Genomic DNA, 19,565 nt, shown 5'->3' with positions numbered 1-19,565 from the left:
TCTTCGTCTTCTAATGTCTTCAAGGATGTCAAAATCCGTCGTGTCATCCTTGTACTGGTTCTGTAATGCTGTTGTTAAAGAATGCCAGTCCATGTCATATGTCTGTCTGTGGTATCTCCAATACCATTCGAGGGCCTTGCCTTCAAAGAGGCAGTGTGCATGTTTGCACAAAATATCGAAGTCTCCTCGAAGATTGTTGGTCGTCAAAATATTAATTCTGTAAATGAATTCATCCACTGTCATTTGATTGTCATGTCCGGTGAACTTGATTCGCCAATTGCGAATTATATTGAGAACTTTCTCAGCAAGAAATGGTTCTTGTTCTGCGTCGTGATTAGGTCGATTTGTTCTTGGTGAGGTATTTCTGTCCCTGTTATTGTCATCATATCTGTTCTGATGTTGATTATTTTCCACATTGATATTTTGAACTATTGCAGACAGTTCATTTGAAATCATATTCATCATCTCATTTCGAAATGATCCTAAAGATTCTGTCACAATTTGTCTTATTTGAGTTTCGTTTGTTGTCGTCGAATTGTCATTGGTACCGTTTTGTGTTTGTGTTGTCCTTTTAGATCGTGTTCTTACACCGGTATTTGATGAGTCCATATCTACCGTGAAGCTCACATTAGTTGGCTGATCGATATTCGATAAATTTTCTTGACTTCGTGTCAAAGGCATATTTAAAATTGTATTTAAACTCAGTAAAGATAAATATATATTCCACTACTCGGTTAATTAACATATAGTTAGGAACCAGATAATAAAAAAAATATGACCTAAATTCAAACTATAAAACAAAAAAATTAAATAAGGCTTATCTAAACTTTCCAAAGAGTATTTTATTGACAAATAAATATCAACAAATAAATCTCATTAAGAAAGTATAGAAAATATAGAGGAAAAATCTCAGTTATTATATGAGGGTAGGTAATCAAAACAACTCCAATTACAAAAATCCCGATCATAATAAAAACTAAGCAAAAATTTTGAAAACTAAAAATTTACCCAAAAATAATGTATGTTATTCGCGAGTAAGATCTCAATAAAACTCAGATCAAAAATCTCAAACAAAAAATCATACAAAAGATAGAAGTTTTATTAAATATTTGGTTCAGAATTCTATTTAAAAAAAATCTGAAAATCCAAAATATTTTCAAAAACGGAATTGAGGAAAACAAAATAAAGAGAAAGTTAGTTAATACCACGATTGATTGTTTTGTTTGGAACTTCAGCCAAGATGTAAATAAAATTGTTCAAATTATATGTCCTAAGTGTTTACCAAAGGCATGTAGAACTATTTAGCTGAGGCCCCACGTTGGGCGCCATTAAATTTATGTAACGCACCGCAATCGTTGTGCCGACTAATGGACATGGTCATTCCGTACAATTTAAAAACTCACGTTTTTGTATATCTAGATGACTTACTTGTTGTTTCGCAGACTTTTGACGAACATTTGACACACTTGATGGAGACAAGAACACCACCCCAAACCCTGAGCACGGTCGGAATAACAGGTAGCACAGGTCTTCTAAAGGATAGGGCACAACGCGTGAATCGTTACATCCTAGGACTTGGACTTCATAGTCCAAATAAATGTTCTGCGGTCATATTCCCAGTTCTATATCTAGCATTATTCATTATTCCTAGTCCTATTCCTAGTCCTATTCCTAGTCCTATTCCTAGTCCTATTCCTAGTCCTATTCTTAGTCCTAGTCCTAGTCCTATTCCAAGTCCTATTCCTAGCCCTAGTCCTAGTCCTAGACTAGGAATAGTCCTATTCCTAGTCCTATTCCTAGTCCTATTCCTAGTCCTATTCCTAGTCCCATTCCTCGTCCTATTCCTAGTCATAGTCCTATTCCTAGTCCTAGTCCTATTCCTAGTCCTATTCCTATTCCTAGTCCTAGTCCTAGTCCTATTCCTAGTCCTATTCCTAGTCCTATTCCTATTCCTAGTCCTAGTCCTATTCCTAGTCCTAGTCCTATTCCTAGTCCTATTCCTAGTGCTATTCTTAGTCCTAGTCCTATTCCTATTCCTAGTCCTATTCCTAGCCCTAGTCCTAGTCCTAGACTAGGAATAGTCCTATTCCTAGTCCTATTCCTAGTCCTATTCCTAGTCCTATTCCTAGTCCCATTCCTCGTCCTATTCCTAGTCATAGTCCTATTCCTTTCCTAGTCCTATTCCTAGTCCTATTCCTATTCCTATTCCTAGTCCTATTCCTAGTCCTATTCCTAGTCCTATTCCTAGTCCTATTCCTAGTCCTATTCCTAGTCCTATTCCTAGTCCTATTCCTAGTCCTATTCCTAGTCCTATTCCTAGTCCTATTCCTAGTCCTATTCCTAGTCCTATTCCTAGTCCTATTCCTAGTCCTATTCCTAGTCCTATTCCTAGTCCTATTCCTAGTCCTATTCCTAGTCCTATTCCTAGTCCTATTCCTAGTCCTATTCCTAGTCCTATTTCTAGTCCTATTCCTAGTCCTATTTCTAGTCCTATTCCTAGTCCTATTTCTAGTCCTAGTCCTATTCCTAGTCCTAGCCCTATTCCTAGTCATATTCCAAGTCCTATTCCTAGTCCTATTCCTAGAACTCTTCTTAGTCCTATTCCAAGTCCTATTCCTATTCCTAGCCCTAGTCCTGTTTCTATTGCTAGTGCTATCCCAAATCTTAGTCTTATTTCTAGTTCTATTCCTAGTCCTAGTTTTATTCTTAGTCCTATCCCTAGCCCTATTCCTAGTCCTCTTGCTAGCCTTAATCCTAGTCCTATTCCTAGTCCTAATTTTACAATTTTAGGTTTTTCATACAAAACTAGATTTTTTCATTACAGACAATCATATAAACTTTCCACTGTACATTTGACTCCCAATGCAACTCTACAACGCTTAATTGTCAGTTATGCACATAAATGCATTTACGTAGTTCGTGTATTTGTATGTATATTATTATGCACCAATTATCATAATTTTTAATTGTGTTTATGTCTGTCTGTCCGTCCGTTTGGGTCGTAAAAATTTACGCATACGAGAACACAGAAAGAAGAAGAAGCAAAAAGCCGTTCGTTATGCAGTTTAAACATGTTTGTGCAGGCACAAACAAGCACTCACTCAATTCGAACAAACGTTTTTCTACCATGACGTACAATTTTGTACTTTTATTCACAAGTTCGAGATAAAAGTGGAAAATCCATTGCATGGCGATTTAAAATGCACCACAAGTTGATATAAATATGTTCGCATAGAAAAATAAATAACTTGGGAATTATTTTGTCTAGTTTTTGTTTTAAACTATTTTATCATTTAATTGTTGTACCGCATTACGATGGCGGCATTTTGTTCAAGTATGTTTATGTTTTTTGTTGTTTAGAATATGGTTTGCTTGTTGCCACTGCAACACCAGCTACAACTAAATGACGTGCACTTTATTGGTGACAATGAAATTTAATTAAACAAGAATTAAAACGATAAATATGTTGTCATTTGTTCGTTAGTTCGCTGGTTGCTTTGATAAAACGCATTAACAAATTTTTATTATTTGCTCTAGTTCTTTGAAAATAGTATGTTGGGTAATTGGTTTAATATGTATTTCTAAGGGTAATAAGAATATTTGTAGTTTTCAAAAGAAAATACTTTTTGAAAAAATGTCCCACCAATTCGACAAAAGTTCATAATAGGCGAGTATGTTATGATCTCTATCAAACGTTACCATGTCATATTTTTTATAGTCCTAATGCTAGTCAAATTTGCTAGTCATAACCCCAGTCTTATTTTTATTTCTAGTGCTATTCCTATTCTATTTCTAGACCTATTCATAGTCCAATTCCTAGTCCTAGTCCTATTATTAGTCCTATTCCTAGTCCTATTCCTAGTCCTATTCCTAGTCCTATTCCTAGTCCTATTCCTAGTCCTATTCCTAGTCCTATTCCTAGTCCTATTCCTAGTCCTATCCTAGTCCTATTCCTAGTCCTATTCCTAGTCTATTCCTAGTCCAGTCCTATTCCTAGTCCTATTCCTAGTCCTATTCCTAGTCCTATTCCTAGTCCTATTCCTAGTCCTATTCCTAGTCCTATTCCTAGTCCTATTCCTAGTCCTATTCCTAGTCCTATTCCTAGTCCTATTCCTATTCCTATTCCTAGTCCTAGTCCTAGTCCTAGTCCTAGTCCTAGTCCTATTCCTAGTCCTAGTCCTATTCCGATTCCTATTCCTAGTCCTATTCCTAGTCCTATTCCTAGTCCTATTCCTAGTCCTATTCCTAGTCCTATTCCTAGTCCTATTCCTAGTCCTATTCCTAGTCCTATTCCTAGTCCTATTCCTAGTCCTATTCCTAGTCCTATTCCTAGTCCTATTCCTAGTCCTATTCCTTGTCCTATTCTAGTCCTATTCCTAGTCCTATTCCTTGTCCTATTCCTAGTCCTATTCCTAGTTCTATTCCTAGTCCTATTCCTAGTCCTATTCCCAGTCCTATTCCTAGTCCTATTCCTAGTCCTATTCCTATTTCTATTCCTAGTCCTATTACTAGTCCTATTCCTAGTCCTATTCCTAGTCCTACTACTAGGACTAGTACTAGGACTAGTGCTATTCCTAGTTCTATTCCCAGTCCTATTCATAGTCATATTCCTAGTCTTATTCCTAGTCATATTTCTAGTCCTATTCCTTGTGCTAATCCTAATTATATTCCTAGCCCTATTACTAGTCCTTTTTCTAGTCTTTTTTCCAGTCCTATTCCTAGTCGTATTCCTTGTCTCATTCTGTCCTATTCCTATTCATATTCCTTTTCCTATTTCTAGTCATATTCCTATTCCCAACTTTATTGCTAGTCATATTCCATTTCCATTTATTTACATTCAAATTCCATATTTTTATACCCAAACATCTTAACAAGTCAAGTAAGTATGCCGCTTAAGCCTCTATAGGGGTTAGAAATTAAAATACACATTTTAATTGTCATCATAACGTGACAATGAATTATAATTACTCTTTTTGCTTTAATAGAAAGTATGATGTAAGTTTAGGTTTTATTACTATTTGAATAACTTTTTAGTTTTTGTATATCTTTTATATAAAAAGAACTATTTTATTGTTTATTATTACTATTATTATTTCCTCATAAAAGTTCAAAAACATTTTACAACTCTTTAATATCTCAAAAAAAAAAAAACTTAACACGAAAATACTAACTTTCTTTTGAAAGATTCTTCCCCTAAAGGTGACAACGAAATAAATTATTACATAGCTATAGCTTTCATTTGGTTGTCATATAAAAATCAATTAGTTGACAAATGACATTTACAATTACAATAATCGTTATTATGTTTCTATTTATTTGTTTTAAGCCATTTATCATTCTAGGAAAATATTAGGATTTAATTTTTGTTTGTAAATTTATTTATGGAAAAGATAGAAACAAATAAAGGGTTTGGAATAAGTTAACTGGGAATTTCATTCAGTTATATTAATATTATTTATAGTATTTGTTTAATTTCCCTTATAAAGATAATAACTATGAACTTAACTAACTTGTTGGTAATTAAATGTAGTTGTATGTTTGCTGAAGTGTTACCAAAATCACAATTTAAAATGTTTTTAATACCTCTTATCAATAAATAATCACATTTATAATATATGTAATAATAAAAGTACATGAATTTATGTTCAGTTATTATAGGTGTATAGTTAAAATGCCCCAGCAATTTCCGTTAGTATTTAAATCGTCAATTATTTCCGCGTATAGGTTTTTTAATGGTTACATGTGCTAGACAATATAGTACAATAACTGGATATAAATTATTTGTTGATGGTTAGTAGATGTATGCTACATTTGGTACAAATGTAAATGTAACCTGTTGAAATTTTAGTATTATTAATTGGACAAACATTTTGGCATGACTGATTTTCTTCTTTCAAAATGTGATCGGATAAGACAAAATATTATCCCCTATTCCAGGTCCTATTCCTAGTCCTATTCCTAGTTCTATTCCTAGTCCTATTCCTATTCCTAGTTCTATTCCTAGTCCTATTCCTATTCCTAGTCCTAGTGCTATTCCTAGTCCTATTCCTAGTCCTATTCCTAGTCCTATTCCTAGTCCTATTCCTAGTCCTATTCCTAGTTCTATTCCTAGTCCTATTCCTAATCCTATTCCTATTCCTAATCCTAATCCTAGTCCTAGTCCTAGTCCTAGTCCTACTCCTACTCCTACTCCTAGTCCTAGTCCTATTCCTAGTCTTATTCCTACTTCTATGCCTAGTCCTACTCCTAGTCTTATTCTTAGTTCTAGTCCTATTTCTAGTCCTAGTCCTATTCGTAGTCCTAGTCCTAGTCCTATTCCTAGTCCTATTCCTAGTCCTATTCCTAGTCCTATTCCTATTCCTATTCCTAGTCCTAGTCTTCTTCTTAGTTCTAGTCATATTCCTAGTCACATTCCTAGTCCTATTCCTAGTCCCATTCCTAGTCCTATTCCTAGTCCTATTCCTAGTCCTATTCCTAGTCCTATTCCTAGTCCTATTCCTAGTCCTAGTCCTATTCCTAGTCCTATTCCTATTCCTAGTCCTATTCCTAGTCCTATTCCTAGTCCTATTCCTAGTCCTATTCCTAGTCACATTCCTAGTCCTATTCCTAGTCCTATTCCTATTCTTAGTCCTATTCCTAGTCCTATTCCTAGTCCTATTCCTAGTCCTATTCCTAGTCCTATTCCTAGTCCTATTCCTAGTCCTATTCCTATTCCTAGTCCTATTCCTATTCCTAGTCCTATTCCTAGTCCTATTCCTAGTCCTATTCCTAGTCCTATTCCTAGTCCTATTCCTAGTCCTATTCCTAGTTCTATTCCTAGTCCTATTCCTACTCCTATTCCTAGTCCTATTCCTATTCCCATTCCTAGTCCTATTCCTAGTCCTATTCCTAGTCCTATTCCTAGTCCTATTCCTAGTCCTATTCCTAGTCATATTCCTATTCCTAGTCCTATTCCTAGTCCTATTCCTAGTCCTATTCCTAGTCCTATTCCTAGTTCTATTCCTAGTCCTATTCCTATTCCTAGTTCTATTCCTAGTCCTATTCCTATTCCTAGTCCCATTCCTAGTCCTATTCCTAGTCCTATTCCTAGTCATATTCCTATTCCTAGTCCTATTCCTAGTCATATTCCTAGTCCTAGTCCTATTCCTATTCCTAGTCCTATTCATATTCCTATTCCTAGTCCTATTCCTAGTCCTATTCCTAGTCCTATTCCTAGTCCTATTCCTAGTCCTATTCCTAGTCCTATTCCTAGTCCTATTCCTAGTCCTATTCCTAGTCTATTCCTAGTCTATTCTTAGTCCTATTCCTAGTCCTATTCCTATTCCTATTCCTAGTCCTATTCCTAGTCCTATTCCTAGTCCTATTCCTAGTCCCATTCCTAGTCCTATTCCTAGTCCTATTCCTAGTCCTATTCCTAGTCCTATTCCTAGTCCTATTCCTAGCCCTATTCCTAGTCCTATTCCTAGTCCTATTCCTAGTCCTATTCCTAGTCCTATTCCTAGTCCTATTCCTAGTCCTATTCCTAGTCCTACTCCTACTTCTATTTCTAGTCCTATTCCTAGTCCTACTCCTACTTCTATTCCTAGTCCCAGTCTTGGTCGAATTCGTTGTCATTGTCATTATCTTATTCCTAATCCTAGTCCTAGTTGTAGCCCTATTAATGGCGCTAGCTTTCACTTACCTCTCTCCTTAGTAGAGTACCCCACAAACCGACTAATACCTAAATTATTTCAAGTTAATTTAATTTCAAAACTAATTATAAAAAAAATACACAACATTAACTTTACGTCGACGTACTTGTGCTCACATGAATATATAAATATACATACAATATAAATAAATACTACTCTCGCAAATAATTGAATTTAAAATAAATACTAGTAACAATTTGCTGAGAATATTTAAATTATAAATTTGAATAAATTTACTCTCGCTTCAACATTCATACTAATGTCTATATTGTTATTTTACCAACCGGCCGGCTGGCAGCAGCAGTTCGGTCAGTAACTTATAAATATGTTCTAGATCTAGTATAAAAATCTATATAATAATAATAGCAGCAATAACAACAATAAAAAGACTTTGTTAATAATAAAATGTTACGCTTGAATGCAATAATATTTTAATTATTTCTCTAATGGAATAAAATGTGGACATTGGTCTTCTTGCTTGTACAGTATTCTTTTATACAATTATCTACGGTTTAATGCTGCATTTGTTTGTTGGTTTTTTATTTAGTTTGTATGTAAAATTATAAATTTCATGATCATTGTCAAATGGGGAGTGTGTGAGTGGTGCGCGACTGTTAAAAGTATTTCACACATGAGAGAAATTTTAATAGGGGGAACAAAACAAAAAAAAAAATAACACTTGTTTTAGTTTTTTCAAGCAAAACTTCAGATAGGTATAAAAAGAGGAATAAATATAGAAAAAACTTTTGACAAAGTTCCCTATTTTGATCTTGACCGATATCATCGATCACACATAGAAATTCTCTTCTATCATTTGTTGCCAACTTTGTAAAATTTTCCAATATTATTTATAAAAAAAAATATTAACAGATGTTCCAATTTAACTTAATATACTACTAAAATGGTTCATATTATATACTTTACAAAGGGATTATAACTAAGTGCACTCTTGAGGACTGATACTTCAGAAATTATACCCCCACGATTCATTAGTTAATTGAAGATAGCAATCAACTTTTAAAAAGTTGTTTTATTTTCCGAATAGTAAATAGTGTTTTTATAAATTTACGAGGGTAATTTGAAAATTACGAGTACAGAGCTTAAACCTCAATTTTGACTTTTATGATAAAACATTTCAAATGTGGCTAAAAAGTATGGTTTTTGCATATTTTTCTAAAAATTAAAGTTTTAATAAAATTTCGTAAATCACTAAAAATTAAATTTTTTAATAAAAGTTAAATTTTACAATAAAAATTCCACTTTTCAATAAAAATTAATTTTTTTGATAAAATATTAATTTTTTGATATAAAATTTGTCAATAAAAATGAAATTTTTTAATAAAAATTTATTTTTCAATAGAAATTAAATTTTTAGATAAAAATTCCATATTTCATTAAAAATTTTATATTTTACTAAAAAACTAAATTTTTGAAAAAAATTCGAAATTTATAAAAAATTTTAATTTTCACTAAAAATTGTCCATTTCAATAAAAATTCGATTTTTTTGTAAAAATTCCATTTTTTCAATAAAAATTAAATTTTTTAATAAAAATTAAATTTTTTGATAAAATTTTTTTCAATAAAAATTTATTTTTCAATAGAAATTAAATTTTTCAATAAAAATTCCATTTTTCATTAAAAATTGTATATTTTACTAAAAAACTAAATTTTTGAACAAAAATTCGAAATTTATAAAAAAATTTTAATTTTCACTAAAAATTGTCCTTTTCAATAAAAATCCGATTTTTCTGTAAAAAATTCAATTTTCAATAAAAATCCGTTTTTTTAATAATAGACTATAGACTGATCAATAGTCGAGAGATTAGACTAATCTACAGTCGAGATTATAGACTGATCTATAGTCGAGTCTATAGACTAGTTTATAGGTGAGACTATAGACTGATCTATAGTTGAGACTATAGAGTGATCTATAGTTGAGACTATAGACTGATCTATAGTTGAGACTGTAGACTGATCTATAGTTGAGACTATAGACTGACCTATAGTGGAGAATAATCACATATAGTCGAGACTATAAGCCGATATATAGTCGGGACTATAGACTGCTCTATAGTCGGGACTATAGACTGATCTATAATATAGACTATAGACTGATCTATAGTTGAGATTATAGACTGATCTATAGTTGAGATTATAGACTGATCTATAGTTGAGACATAATAGTCGAGACATTAGACTAATCTATAGTCGGGACTATAGACTGTTCTATAATATAGACTATAGACTGATCTATAGTTGAGATTATAGACCGATCTATAGTTGAGATTATAGACTGATCTATAGTTGAGATTATAGACTGATCTATAGTTGAGATTATAGACTGATCTATAGTTGAGATTATAGACTGATCTATAGTTGAGACATAATAGTCGAGACATTAGACTAATCTATAGTCGAGACTATAGACTGATCTATAGTCGAGTTTATAGACTGGTCTATTGTTGAGACTATAGATTGATCTATAGTTGAGACTATAGACTGATCCATAGTTGAGACTATAGACTGATCTATAGTTGAGACTTTAGACTGACCTATAGTTGAGACTATAGACTGATCTATAGTTGAGACTATAGACTGATCTATAGTGGAGACTATGTACTGATTTACAGGGGATACTATACACATATAGTCGAGACTATAAACCGATATATAGTCGAGAATATAGACTGATCTATAGTCGAGACTATAGACTGATTTATAGTTGAGATTATAGACTGATCTATAGTTGAGACTATACACAGATCTAAAGTTGAAGCTATAGAATAACCTATAGTTCAGACTATAGACTGATATAGTTTAGACTATAAACCGACAATAGTCGAGACTATAGGATGATCTATAGTCGAGACTATAGACCCGTCTATAGTCAAGACCAATATTTAAATTCGATAAAAAAAATATGGAAAAATAAAGTAAAGCTTTAAAATTTGTTAAAAAACATAGAGCTAACCTAATACACCCTGCCCTTAAAGGGTTAACAATTAAAAAACTTTTACTCTTTTCAAAATGTTTTTAAATAAAAATATATCAAAAACCAAAATACAAAATAACATAATTTTTTTGGTAAGAAATATAACCCTGAAACCTAATGAAGTTCACTTCAAAAATTCACTACTTGCGCTTTTATTTTAGAAAAAAATACTTTGTATATAATAAAAATACAATAAGCTATTTCTGGTTTTTTATGAGAAAGCTTTAAATAGTTTACAAACATAATTTAACACATTATTAAACACTAGTTGTGATAACAAAAAACAAGTTTTAATTATATCAATTTTTGTTAAAAATAAATAGCTAAATATAAATGGTTTCTTAGGAAAACATTTGGGAGAAAAAACAGAAATTACCTATAAATAATAAAAATAGTTCAGCTTTCTCTGTGAAATGAAGGTGGAGTAATTAGTGTTGGAAATCTACAACAGAAATAATTGAAATATGTTTGTATTTGAACAGGCTGTAATGAAATAATTACTACAATAGTTAGAAATAAAAATTACAAAACAAAAATTGAAAAAAGACGAAGCCTAGATACTATTCTAAAGAATTGAGTAGCGCTCTCTGGGCTAAAACTTTGTTGATCTGTGTTATGATAGTTTCATTGAAATATATTCAGTCAATTATCTACAAACAGTTTATTATTTATATTATAATAATCTATAATCTCTTAACAATTAAAAGTTTAGTTTAATAAACGCAAAATTGAATTTTAAATAAAACAATTTTCTATAATTCAACAGAAAAATTTGAAACAAAAGTAGTTTTTATTTGAAAAATGTTAAGCCTTTTTTGTATAATTTAGCTATTTTATTTAAATAACAATATTAAAATAGACTTAATATTCGAGTTTTTTCCATCGAATATTAATAAATAATAATTTTATTATAAAAATAACAATAGAACTCAAGAAATAGACCACCAACTAGGTTAGATATTTGTTGACAGTTAAAAACTCCAATTTGTAAACAAATTAGATACACAACTATTACAAATGTAGAGTCTATACAAATTAGTTACACTGTAGTAATGAAAGAAAAGCCAAATTTATTACTCTCCCAAAATTAGATTTTCTAAAAAAAATAACAAAGATAAGCGACAAAAAAATATTCACAAACAGAAAGATTCATTGAAGTCTGGGAAAGATTGTTTATATAATTAAACAAATAAACCCCGTTTAAACAATTAAAAAATTCATTCAATTGTTTTTCTTTTTAAAAGTAAAAGCTAAAAGTATGACTCATTTTCAGTTATAACTGCTTGTCTGTAGATATAGTTAGAAACTTTAAAACATCTCTATATGCATACATTTCTTAATTGATTCTATTTGTTTACGTATGCTGTTTTTTTATTTAAAATATATTTTTTCTTTTTTGTCTCCTCTTAGTTTCTACTATTCTAAGACTCATTTGTTAATCTTTAATCATTCAAAGTAAGAAAAAAAACAGACTCAAACTACTGACCCACATCATGCAAAAAATAAAGACCTAAAATAACGTATGAGAAAAATATACGTAAGAAACTAAAATAACGCCACTTGATGATGATTATGGCAAAAACAACTAAAGTTTTGTAAATTAATTTTTCTATTTCTTAATTCTATTTTTTTTACTTTTAACGTTGAGTCCGCTGGTCTTACTTTGTAAATTGTTTATAGAAATTTGTTTTTATTTTAATTAAAGTTGAATTTAAAAAGATTTTTGGTGTGCGATAAGTAAATGATAGATGATGAAACAAGAATTGTGGGTTTTGTTGAACATTTTTATATTGAAAATAAGTTTTGTTGAAAATGAAACTAGTGTTTCGTGTATTTAAATAATATCAAGAGAATAAAAGTAAATTAAAATCTTGACCCAACTAAAAAAGAAAAGAAGAACTCAAGTTCAAGGGATATTATAAACTAAAGTGATCCCACTAAACTCAGAAATTTATTAGAATTACTTTCTGTTAAAACTAATCTCTCACAATTTGGATTCTAGAACTTATATAGTCTAGTCTATAGTCCAGTCTATAGTCTAGTCTATAGTCTAGTCTATAGTCTAGTCTATAGTCTAGTCTATAGTCTAGTCTATAGTCTAGTCTATAGTCTAGTCTATAGTCTAGTCTATAGTCTAGTCTATAGTCTAGTCTATAGTCTAGTCTATAGTCTAGTCTATAGTATAGTCTATAGTCTAGTCTATAGTATAGTCTATAGTAGTCTATAGTCTAGTCTATAGTCTAGTCTATAGTCTAGTCTATAGTCTAGTCTATAGTCTAGTCTATAGTAGTCTATAGTCTAGTCTATAGTCTAGTCTATAGTCTAGTCTATAGTCTAGTCTATAGTCTAGTCTATAGTCTAGTCTATAGTCTAGTATAGTCTAGTCTATAGTCTAGTCTATAGTCTAGTCTATAGTCTAGTCTATAGTCTAGTCTATAGTCTAGTCTATAGTCTAGTCTATAGTCTAGTCTATAGTCTAGTCTATAGTCTAGTCTATAGTCTAGTCTATAGTCTAGTCTATAGTCTAGTCTATAGTCTAGTCTATAGTCTAGTCTATAGTCTAGTCTATAGTCTAGTCTATAGTCTAGTCTATAGTCTAGTCTATAGTCTAGTCTATAGTCTAGTCTATAGTCTAGTCTATAGTCTAGTCTATAGTCTAGTCTATAGTCTAGTCTATAGTCTAGTCTATAGTCTAGTCTATAGTCTAGTCTATAGTCTAGTCTATAGTCTAGTCTATAGTCTAGTCTATAGTCTAGTCTATAGTCTAGTCTATAGTCTAGTCTATAGTCTAGTCTATAGTCTAGTCTATAGTCTAGTCTATAGTCTAGTCTATAGTCTAGTCTATAGTCTAGTCTATAGTCTAGTCTATAGTCTAGTCTATAGTCTAGTCTATAGTCTAGTCTATAGTCTAGTCTATAGTCTAGTCTATAGTCTAGTCTATAGTCTAGTCTATAGTCTAGTCTATAGTCTAGTCTATAGTCTAGTCTATAGTCTAGTCTATAGTCTAGTCTATAGTCTAGTAAGTCTAGTCTATAGTCTAGTCTATAGTCTAGTCTATAGTCTAGTCTATAGTCTAGTCTATAGTCTAGTCTATAGTCTAGTCTATAGTCTAGTCTATAGTCTAGTCTATAGTCTAGTATAGTCTAGTCTATAGTCTAGTCTATAGTCTAGTCTATAGTCTAGTCTATAGTCTAGTCTATAGTCTAGTCTATAGTCTAGTCTATAGTCTAGTCTATAGTCTAGTCTATAGTCTAGTCTATAGTCTAGTCTATAGTCTAGTCTATAGTCTAGTCTATAGTCTAGTCTATAGTCTAGTCTATAGTCTAGTCTATAGTCTAGTCTATAGTCTAGTCTATAGTCTAGTCTATAGTCTAGTCTATAGTCTAGTCTATAGTCTAGTCTATAGTCTAGTCTATAGTCTAGTCTATAGTCTAGTCTATAGTCTAGTCTATAGTCTAGTCTATAGTCTAGTCTATAGTCTAGTCTATAGTCTAGTCTATAGTCTAGTCTATAGTCTAGTCTAGTCTAGTCTATAGTCTAGTCTATAGTCTAGTCTATAGTCTAGTCTATAGTCTAGTCTATAGTCTAGTCTATAGTCTAGTCTATAGTCTAGTCTATAGTCTAGTCTATAGTCTAGTCTATAGTCTAGTCTATAGTCTAGTCTATAGTCTAGTCTATAGTCTAGTCTATAGTCTAGTCTATAGTCTAGTCTATAGTCTAGTCTATAGTCTAGTCTATAGTCTAGTCTATAGTCTAGTCTATAGTCTTGTCTATAGTCTAGTCTATAGTCTAGTCTATAGTCTAGTCTATAGTCTAGTCTATAGTCTAGCAACAATGTTTAAAACCCAATTCTTTCTAAAAAAGCGCGAACAACTTACAGCCTTTTCTCATAAAACATAAAATATCTTAGAAGCTTCTCAATTCTAAATATAAATATGTATTCACAATTATTAAAATCTATTAGTTTAGTTGAAAACTAGATGCCAAACTTTAAGAATATTTTCTTTCCGAAAACCAAAATCAAATGGACAATACTGTTTTACACTATAACGCTAATTATAATTGATGATTTTTTTCGTTTGTTATTATTTAAACAACAAATTATAACATTATTAACAATGATAAATGATGGTTAAAGAATTATGCACAAAAAAACTAAGCCCTTATAGGTATTCAAAACAATTCCCATAGCATTGAAATATAAAATCCCTTATGGGCAGAGACAAGAAAATCAACATTAAAATAAAAATACTAATAATACAAATACCTATGTTGTATCGAACTTACCTCTTTAACTTTTAAACGTTTATCCTCTACACTGGGATCGGTGTCGGCATGACCGCCCAAGGGCATTTGTAAATTAACATTGCCAATGGGTAGATTATTATTGTCCAAAGCAGCTACATCATCCGGAGAATGATTGTTGTCATTTGTTTTGGCTGCATTATTAAGGGGTGGAGCGGCTCCCTGTTGCATACCAGTTTCATCGAATTGCTGTGGCGAATCCTGTTCAGCGGCAGCATCGTTACCACTATCCATGGTGTCTTGTTGTAATTGTGGTTTATCCATTATTTCACCCAATTCTTCTTTAATTTTAGCTTGCAATTTAACACGATCATTAATGAAATGGGGATCAAGATCTTTGGGCGAATGGGCCGCCAAGGGTGGTGCCGGTATAAAGATTTCAGGACCGGCTTTTTGAAATTGTTTGTAAACCTTTAAAACACGTTCGCCACCAAAGTTGTCGGGTAACAGGAATATGCCACCAAAACAAAGCAGGCACAGAGTGGCCAATACCAAACCAATGAGGCATTTTTCCTTGGAATGGAAATTTGATTTACGGCCAATGGGCCCTATGCGATACATATTAACGTTTTATGGAGTTAAAAATGACGCCACAAAAGTTGTTAGGTGGTGATGGGGGTGTTTTTCGCAGATGCCGTGTAGGGAATATATATAACTATGGAAGTTTTCCTTTGGTTGTTATTTTTATGAGTACTTGTTTGTTTTAGTTGTTATTGTTTTCTTATTTTTGCAAACGCAGGCGTAAACTAAAATGTCAATAATTTGAAGGTGGCTCAGCTGGTTGGAGCACGCACAGCCAAAAAATACCGGTATGATGGGATACAAAAGAAAAAAACTGAAAAGCGACAATGATTTTTTCTTTATTTTATTATTTATGTATGATTTTTTTCACTTTATTGTTGTTTTTTTACACACACAAAAAAAAGTTTAATATTTTTGTTGAAAACTTTCACCTTATTTAGAAAAAAATACACTTTAATTTTTTGCTTCTCTTTTTATTATCTTATTTCTTTAAATTTGTGTTATATTTTTGCACAGTAGGCAAAATTTGTATGTTTAAAAATTATTTCACAAAACTAAAACATTAAATTTGAAAATTTATCAAAAAAAATATTAATACACACACGATATATCAGACAAAAAAAACCGCTGAAAATAGCTTCACCACTAGCAAACAATGAAGGCGCGAGACTGTCACGTTGACAGCTCCAGAAAACACAAAAAAAAACAACACTCAGAAATTATTTAGCAAGCTCTCCCCACTTTTTTACACACAAAAAAATTAAAAACAGAAAAGGAGCAATAACACATACAACAAAAACAATGCTAAACAAAGAGTCATAACAAAAAGAAATAAAGAATAATAACCAAGAGTACAAAAACACAAAGTCAAAAATGAAAATAATAAACCGTTAATTTTTCTGGTACAAAAAAGCCATCATCAATAATCTATTCCAAATAGGTAATTAAATTTTAATTATTTTTCTTTTTGTTAAAAAATTACAAGTATTTAATTACTATTTCTTGTTTTTTTGTAATATATTGTTTATATTTTACATTTCTTTGTTATTTCGGTTTAAGCACCTTTCGTTTTTTCTTGTTTGCTGTTTTTTTACCAGTGTCTCATTTTCGTTTACATACATACACACATACACCTTGCACCATTCACTGGGTTTTCTATTTAAAGTTTATATTTGCGAAATATTTCGCTTTAAACCGCGTAAATAGCTGTAATCTTATTACAAACACTTGTTTCTTTTAATTATATATTAATCTGTTTTAATTTTAATTGATAGCCATTTATTTATGACAAAGAATTGGGAGATGCTGCACACTTTAAAACGAAATGCAAAAAACTAATTTTCTCTTGTTGGGATTTTTCTTATTCTGACATTTTTCTTTAGTAAGAGTTGGTAACGCTACCAGATGGTTTTTGTTTTCAACTAAAGGGATAAATTTGGCGTTTATTCTAATTGGAATTTTATTAATTACATTCCTAGTTTCGATTTTTAATTGTACGCCTAGCAGAGTAAAATGTTTTTCTTTTAGTTTGATAAGTGTGAGACTAAAAATTTTGTAGCGTAGCCAATATCCGATTCATCAAAGAGGAGAAAATTCCTACAACCTGTATATACCAAAAATGTGTTTATAAGTAATATCTAGGTTCGAGCTATGTTCCGAAAAACGTTTTATATAAAAAATGTTCTACGAAAAAATCTGCTCCAACACAAATTCAAATTTTCTGTAGTAAAACTATTGTAAAATATTTAGATGTATATTTTCTATAAGAATCGTTGAACGCAAACTATTTATAGAATCTGTTGTACAAAAATTTTGTACAAAGCAACTTTGTATTAAAAAATCATATTAAAATTACAATATATTTTCCATCTCTGATCAGGCAACATATTTTTCCTTTTTGTGATTTTCACTGATGTTACGAGTGTATGGCAACATTTGCGAGTAAAAGAAAACCAAAATCAAAATATATACGAACAGAAACAAAAGATAACACTGAAAATTCAATTAATTAAATGAAAAAATACAAATTGAAGAAACTCCATTTATAATCATGTCTGAAGTGTGTATTGATTAAATCAAAATAAATAAAAAACGTGAAAAATAAAACTAGTAGCAATAAAAAGAAATATTATGGAACCCAGCATCAAATCGGAACCATGTGAAACCTTATATTGTGAACAGGAAAATGTCAATGGCTTAAAAATGCATAATCCACAAAGTTTTAAAAGGACTTATGAGGACATGATAGATAGCAGAAACAAACAGCAACATCATCTAAATAACTTTTTTGGAGAAGTTAATCATGTAACGCATCAGATAGACATAGAAAATGGAGGTTTTAATCAGGATTATAATATGCCAGAGCCAAATGCATCGGACTGCAGACGTTTAAAGAAATATAAAAGATTAGAAGAAAGTGTGTTATTTAATCCGCCGTTTTTTAAATTGGTAACATGTTTAAAACAATATTTCTTTAATTGACATTTAATCTATGTAATTTATATTTAAGGTGGAGAAATTTATATTACCCTCTCAAAAAGAAGCTATTGCAGCTCGCTGCTACTCTTGCGGCAGAATCGTAAAAGGCAATCGTGGTATTTCATCCAATTTTATTAAACACATGAAACGTGCCCATCCGGAGGTTAATCAAATCTATGAAAACTATAAAGCAAACAAAATAAAAGCAGGTCAATTTCCCACATTAGCACAAATACAAGAAACACACAATATAACTACAAATTTTGCATCAGGTTCAGACAGTAATGCTACCTATTCAAATGATGAGACTAATCAATTTAATGAAGTGGATAATCCATTAGAAGCTGCCTCCGCCATTTATGAGTCTTCAGATGAAAATGAGGAAGAGAAAAGTTGCCTAGAATCACAAATGCAAGTAGTAAATAATAAAGAATGTGTTGCTCAGGAATTACCAGCAAAAACTTTAGAAATATTTCAACAAATGATAGAGGAAAAATTGCAAAATTATGTCCAACAAAAGGAATATGAACAATTAAATGGTAAATTCAATGAAATAATTAAAAAACAACCTTCTAGTGATGTTAGCACGTATGCAGCTTTATCGGAACTAAAAATAGAAGTGGATAATTTAAAAAAGGAATGTGCTGTATTACGTGTATCCCTACAACAGTCTCAGGCTAGTAAACGCCAGCTTCAGAACGAACTACTAACCGTGGAGCGACAACTGCACGAACGTAAACTTATTATAAGAAATCTAACAGTAAAAGATCCGGAGCAACCTTTAGAATCGGTACAAAAATTATTAAGCAACATTTTGAATCTAGACGATATCAAAATTCTGAATTGCTGCGTAATACCCTCAACGAAAACCACTGCTAACACAGCGCACAAAGAGTGCCTATCCATAGAATTAGATAGTTCTCAAGCTTGTAAGGCCATATTACGTCAAGCGCATAAATTAAAAGATACGGGCATTTTTATAGAACCGGAAATATCGCCGTTTCAGCGTAAACGTAAAAATAAATTAATGGTTTTGCGCAAAGAGCTGCTGAGACGTAAGCCCGAACTTAAAGTATTAGTACGCGATACCACCCTAGTGGTAGAGAGTAAGAAATTTTATTGGGATGATGTGGAAGGTTTGTGTCATGACGGTAAATATGAGGCAATTGAGTTGAATGGTGTTGACTACTTGAAACAGCTTAGTGGTTTAGACTTAAGGGAATTTATAAATGTTTTACAAAATTATAATATACAAATAAGTTAAAATATTCAGTACATATATATTTTACAATTTTTTATTTAATATTTATTGATTTTCCAAAAAAGTTGTTTTTTTAATCTGAAAAAACAAAAAATAAAGAGATTTTTAACGGAAAAATTCAACTAGTCATGATAAAAATATTGTTCTAATATGACTAGAGTGGAGTTTAGAGTAATTCACTTACACTCAAATATGTACTCAAGTATGTATTATATTTTCTTATTATATTATCTTATATAAATGTTTATATTTCAACAAAAAATGTATTAAAAATTTTACAAAAAATATTTTAAAAATAACGATAATTTTTTTTTA

At 31.2% G+C, this 19,565-nt stretch overlaps 2 protein-coding genes across 18 annotated transcripts in view; one reads left to right on the top strand and one right to left on the bottom strand.

The window, feature by feature from the left end:
- LOC119611503 (mannosyl-oligosaccharide alpha-1,2-mannosidase IA-like) overlaps nt 1-16,862 on the bottom strand; it is a 55,875-nt gene extending 39,013 nt beyond the window's left edge. Inside the window, exons 1-3 of one of the 16 annotated variants that reach the window (XM_037967102.1) lie at nt 16,631-16,862; nt 15,943-16,065; nt 14,972-15,824 (exon numbers count right to left, since the gene is read on the bottom strand). In XM_037967102.1, the coding sequence (XP_037823030.1) occupies nt 14,972-15,550 (579 nt within the window). In that variant the 5' untranslated portion in view covers nt 15,551-15,824; nt 15,943-16,065; nt 16,631-16,862. Of the gene's footprint in view, nt 1-4,803; nt 4,901-5,293; nt 5,339-5,691; nt 5,834-8,257; nt 8,303-14,764; nt 14,894-14,971; nt 16,066-16,399; nt 16,418-16,507; nt 16,524-16,546 lie in introns of those variants that run through there. The other 15 variants (XM_037967109.1, XM_037967110.1, XM_037967107.1 and 12 more) reach the window with 15 other exon arrangements.
- On the top strand, nt 16,408-19,546 carry LOC119611502. Of its 2 annotated transcripts, XM_037967094.1 has the most exons (4): nt 16,408-16,451; nt 17,391-17,959; nt 18,021-18,198; nt 18,262-19,546. In XM_037967094.1, the coding sequence occupies exons 2-4, from the start codon at nt 17,642-17,644 to the stop codon at nt 19,251-19,253; spliced, it is 1,488 nt and encodes a 495-aa protein (XP_037823022.1). In that variant the 5' UTR covers nt 16,408-16,451; nt 17,391-17,641; the 3' UTR covers nt 19,254-19,546. The 2 variants fall into 2 exon arrangements, with proteins under 2 accessions (XP_037823022.1, XP_037823021.1); XM_037967093.1 differs by having other exon boundaries at nt 16,411-16,451; nt 18,021-19,546.
- The last annotated feature ends 19 nt before the right edge of the window (nt 19,547-19,565 follow it).

Source organism: Lucilia sericata, unplaced genomic scaffold (genome assembly GCF_015586225.1).
Source record: "Lucilia sericata isolate MDLA Ls3-8-SP2 unplaced genomic scaffold, ASM1558622v1 Contig001465F_arrow, whole genome shotgun sequence".
NCBI classification, from domain to species: domain Eukaryota; kingdom Metazoa; phylum Arthropoda; class Insecta; order Diptera; family Calliphoridae; genus Lucilia; species Lucilia sericata.
This window is presented reverse-complemented; position numbering and strand designations above follow the sequence as displayed.

Excerpts from the sequence above, each read along its gene's own strand:
- LOC119611502 (XM_037967093.1), top strand. The coding sequence starts at position 17,642 with ATGGAACCCAGCATCAAATCGGAACCATGTGAAACCTTATATTGTGAA. Across the intron at positions 17,960-18,020 it reads ATCCGCCGTTTTTTAAATTG|GTGGAGAAATTTATATTACC; the intron begins GTAACATGTTTA and ends TTTATATTTAAG.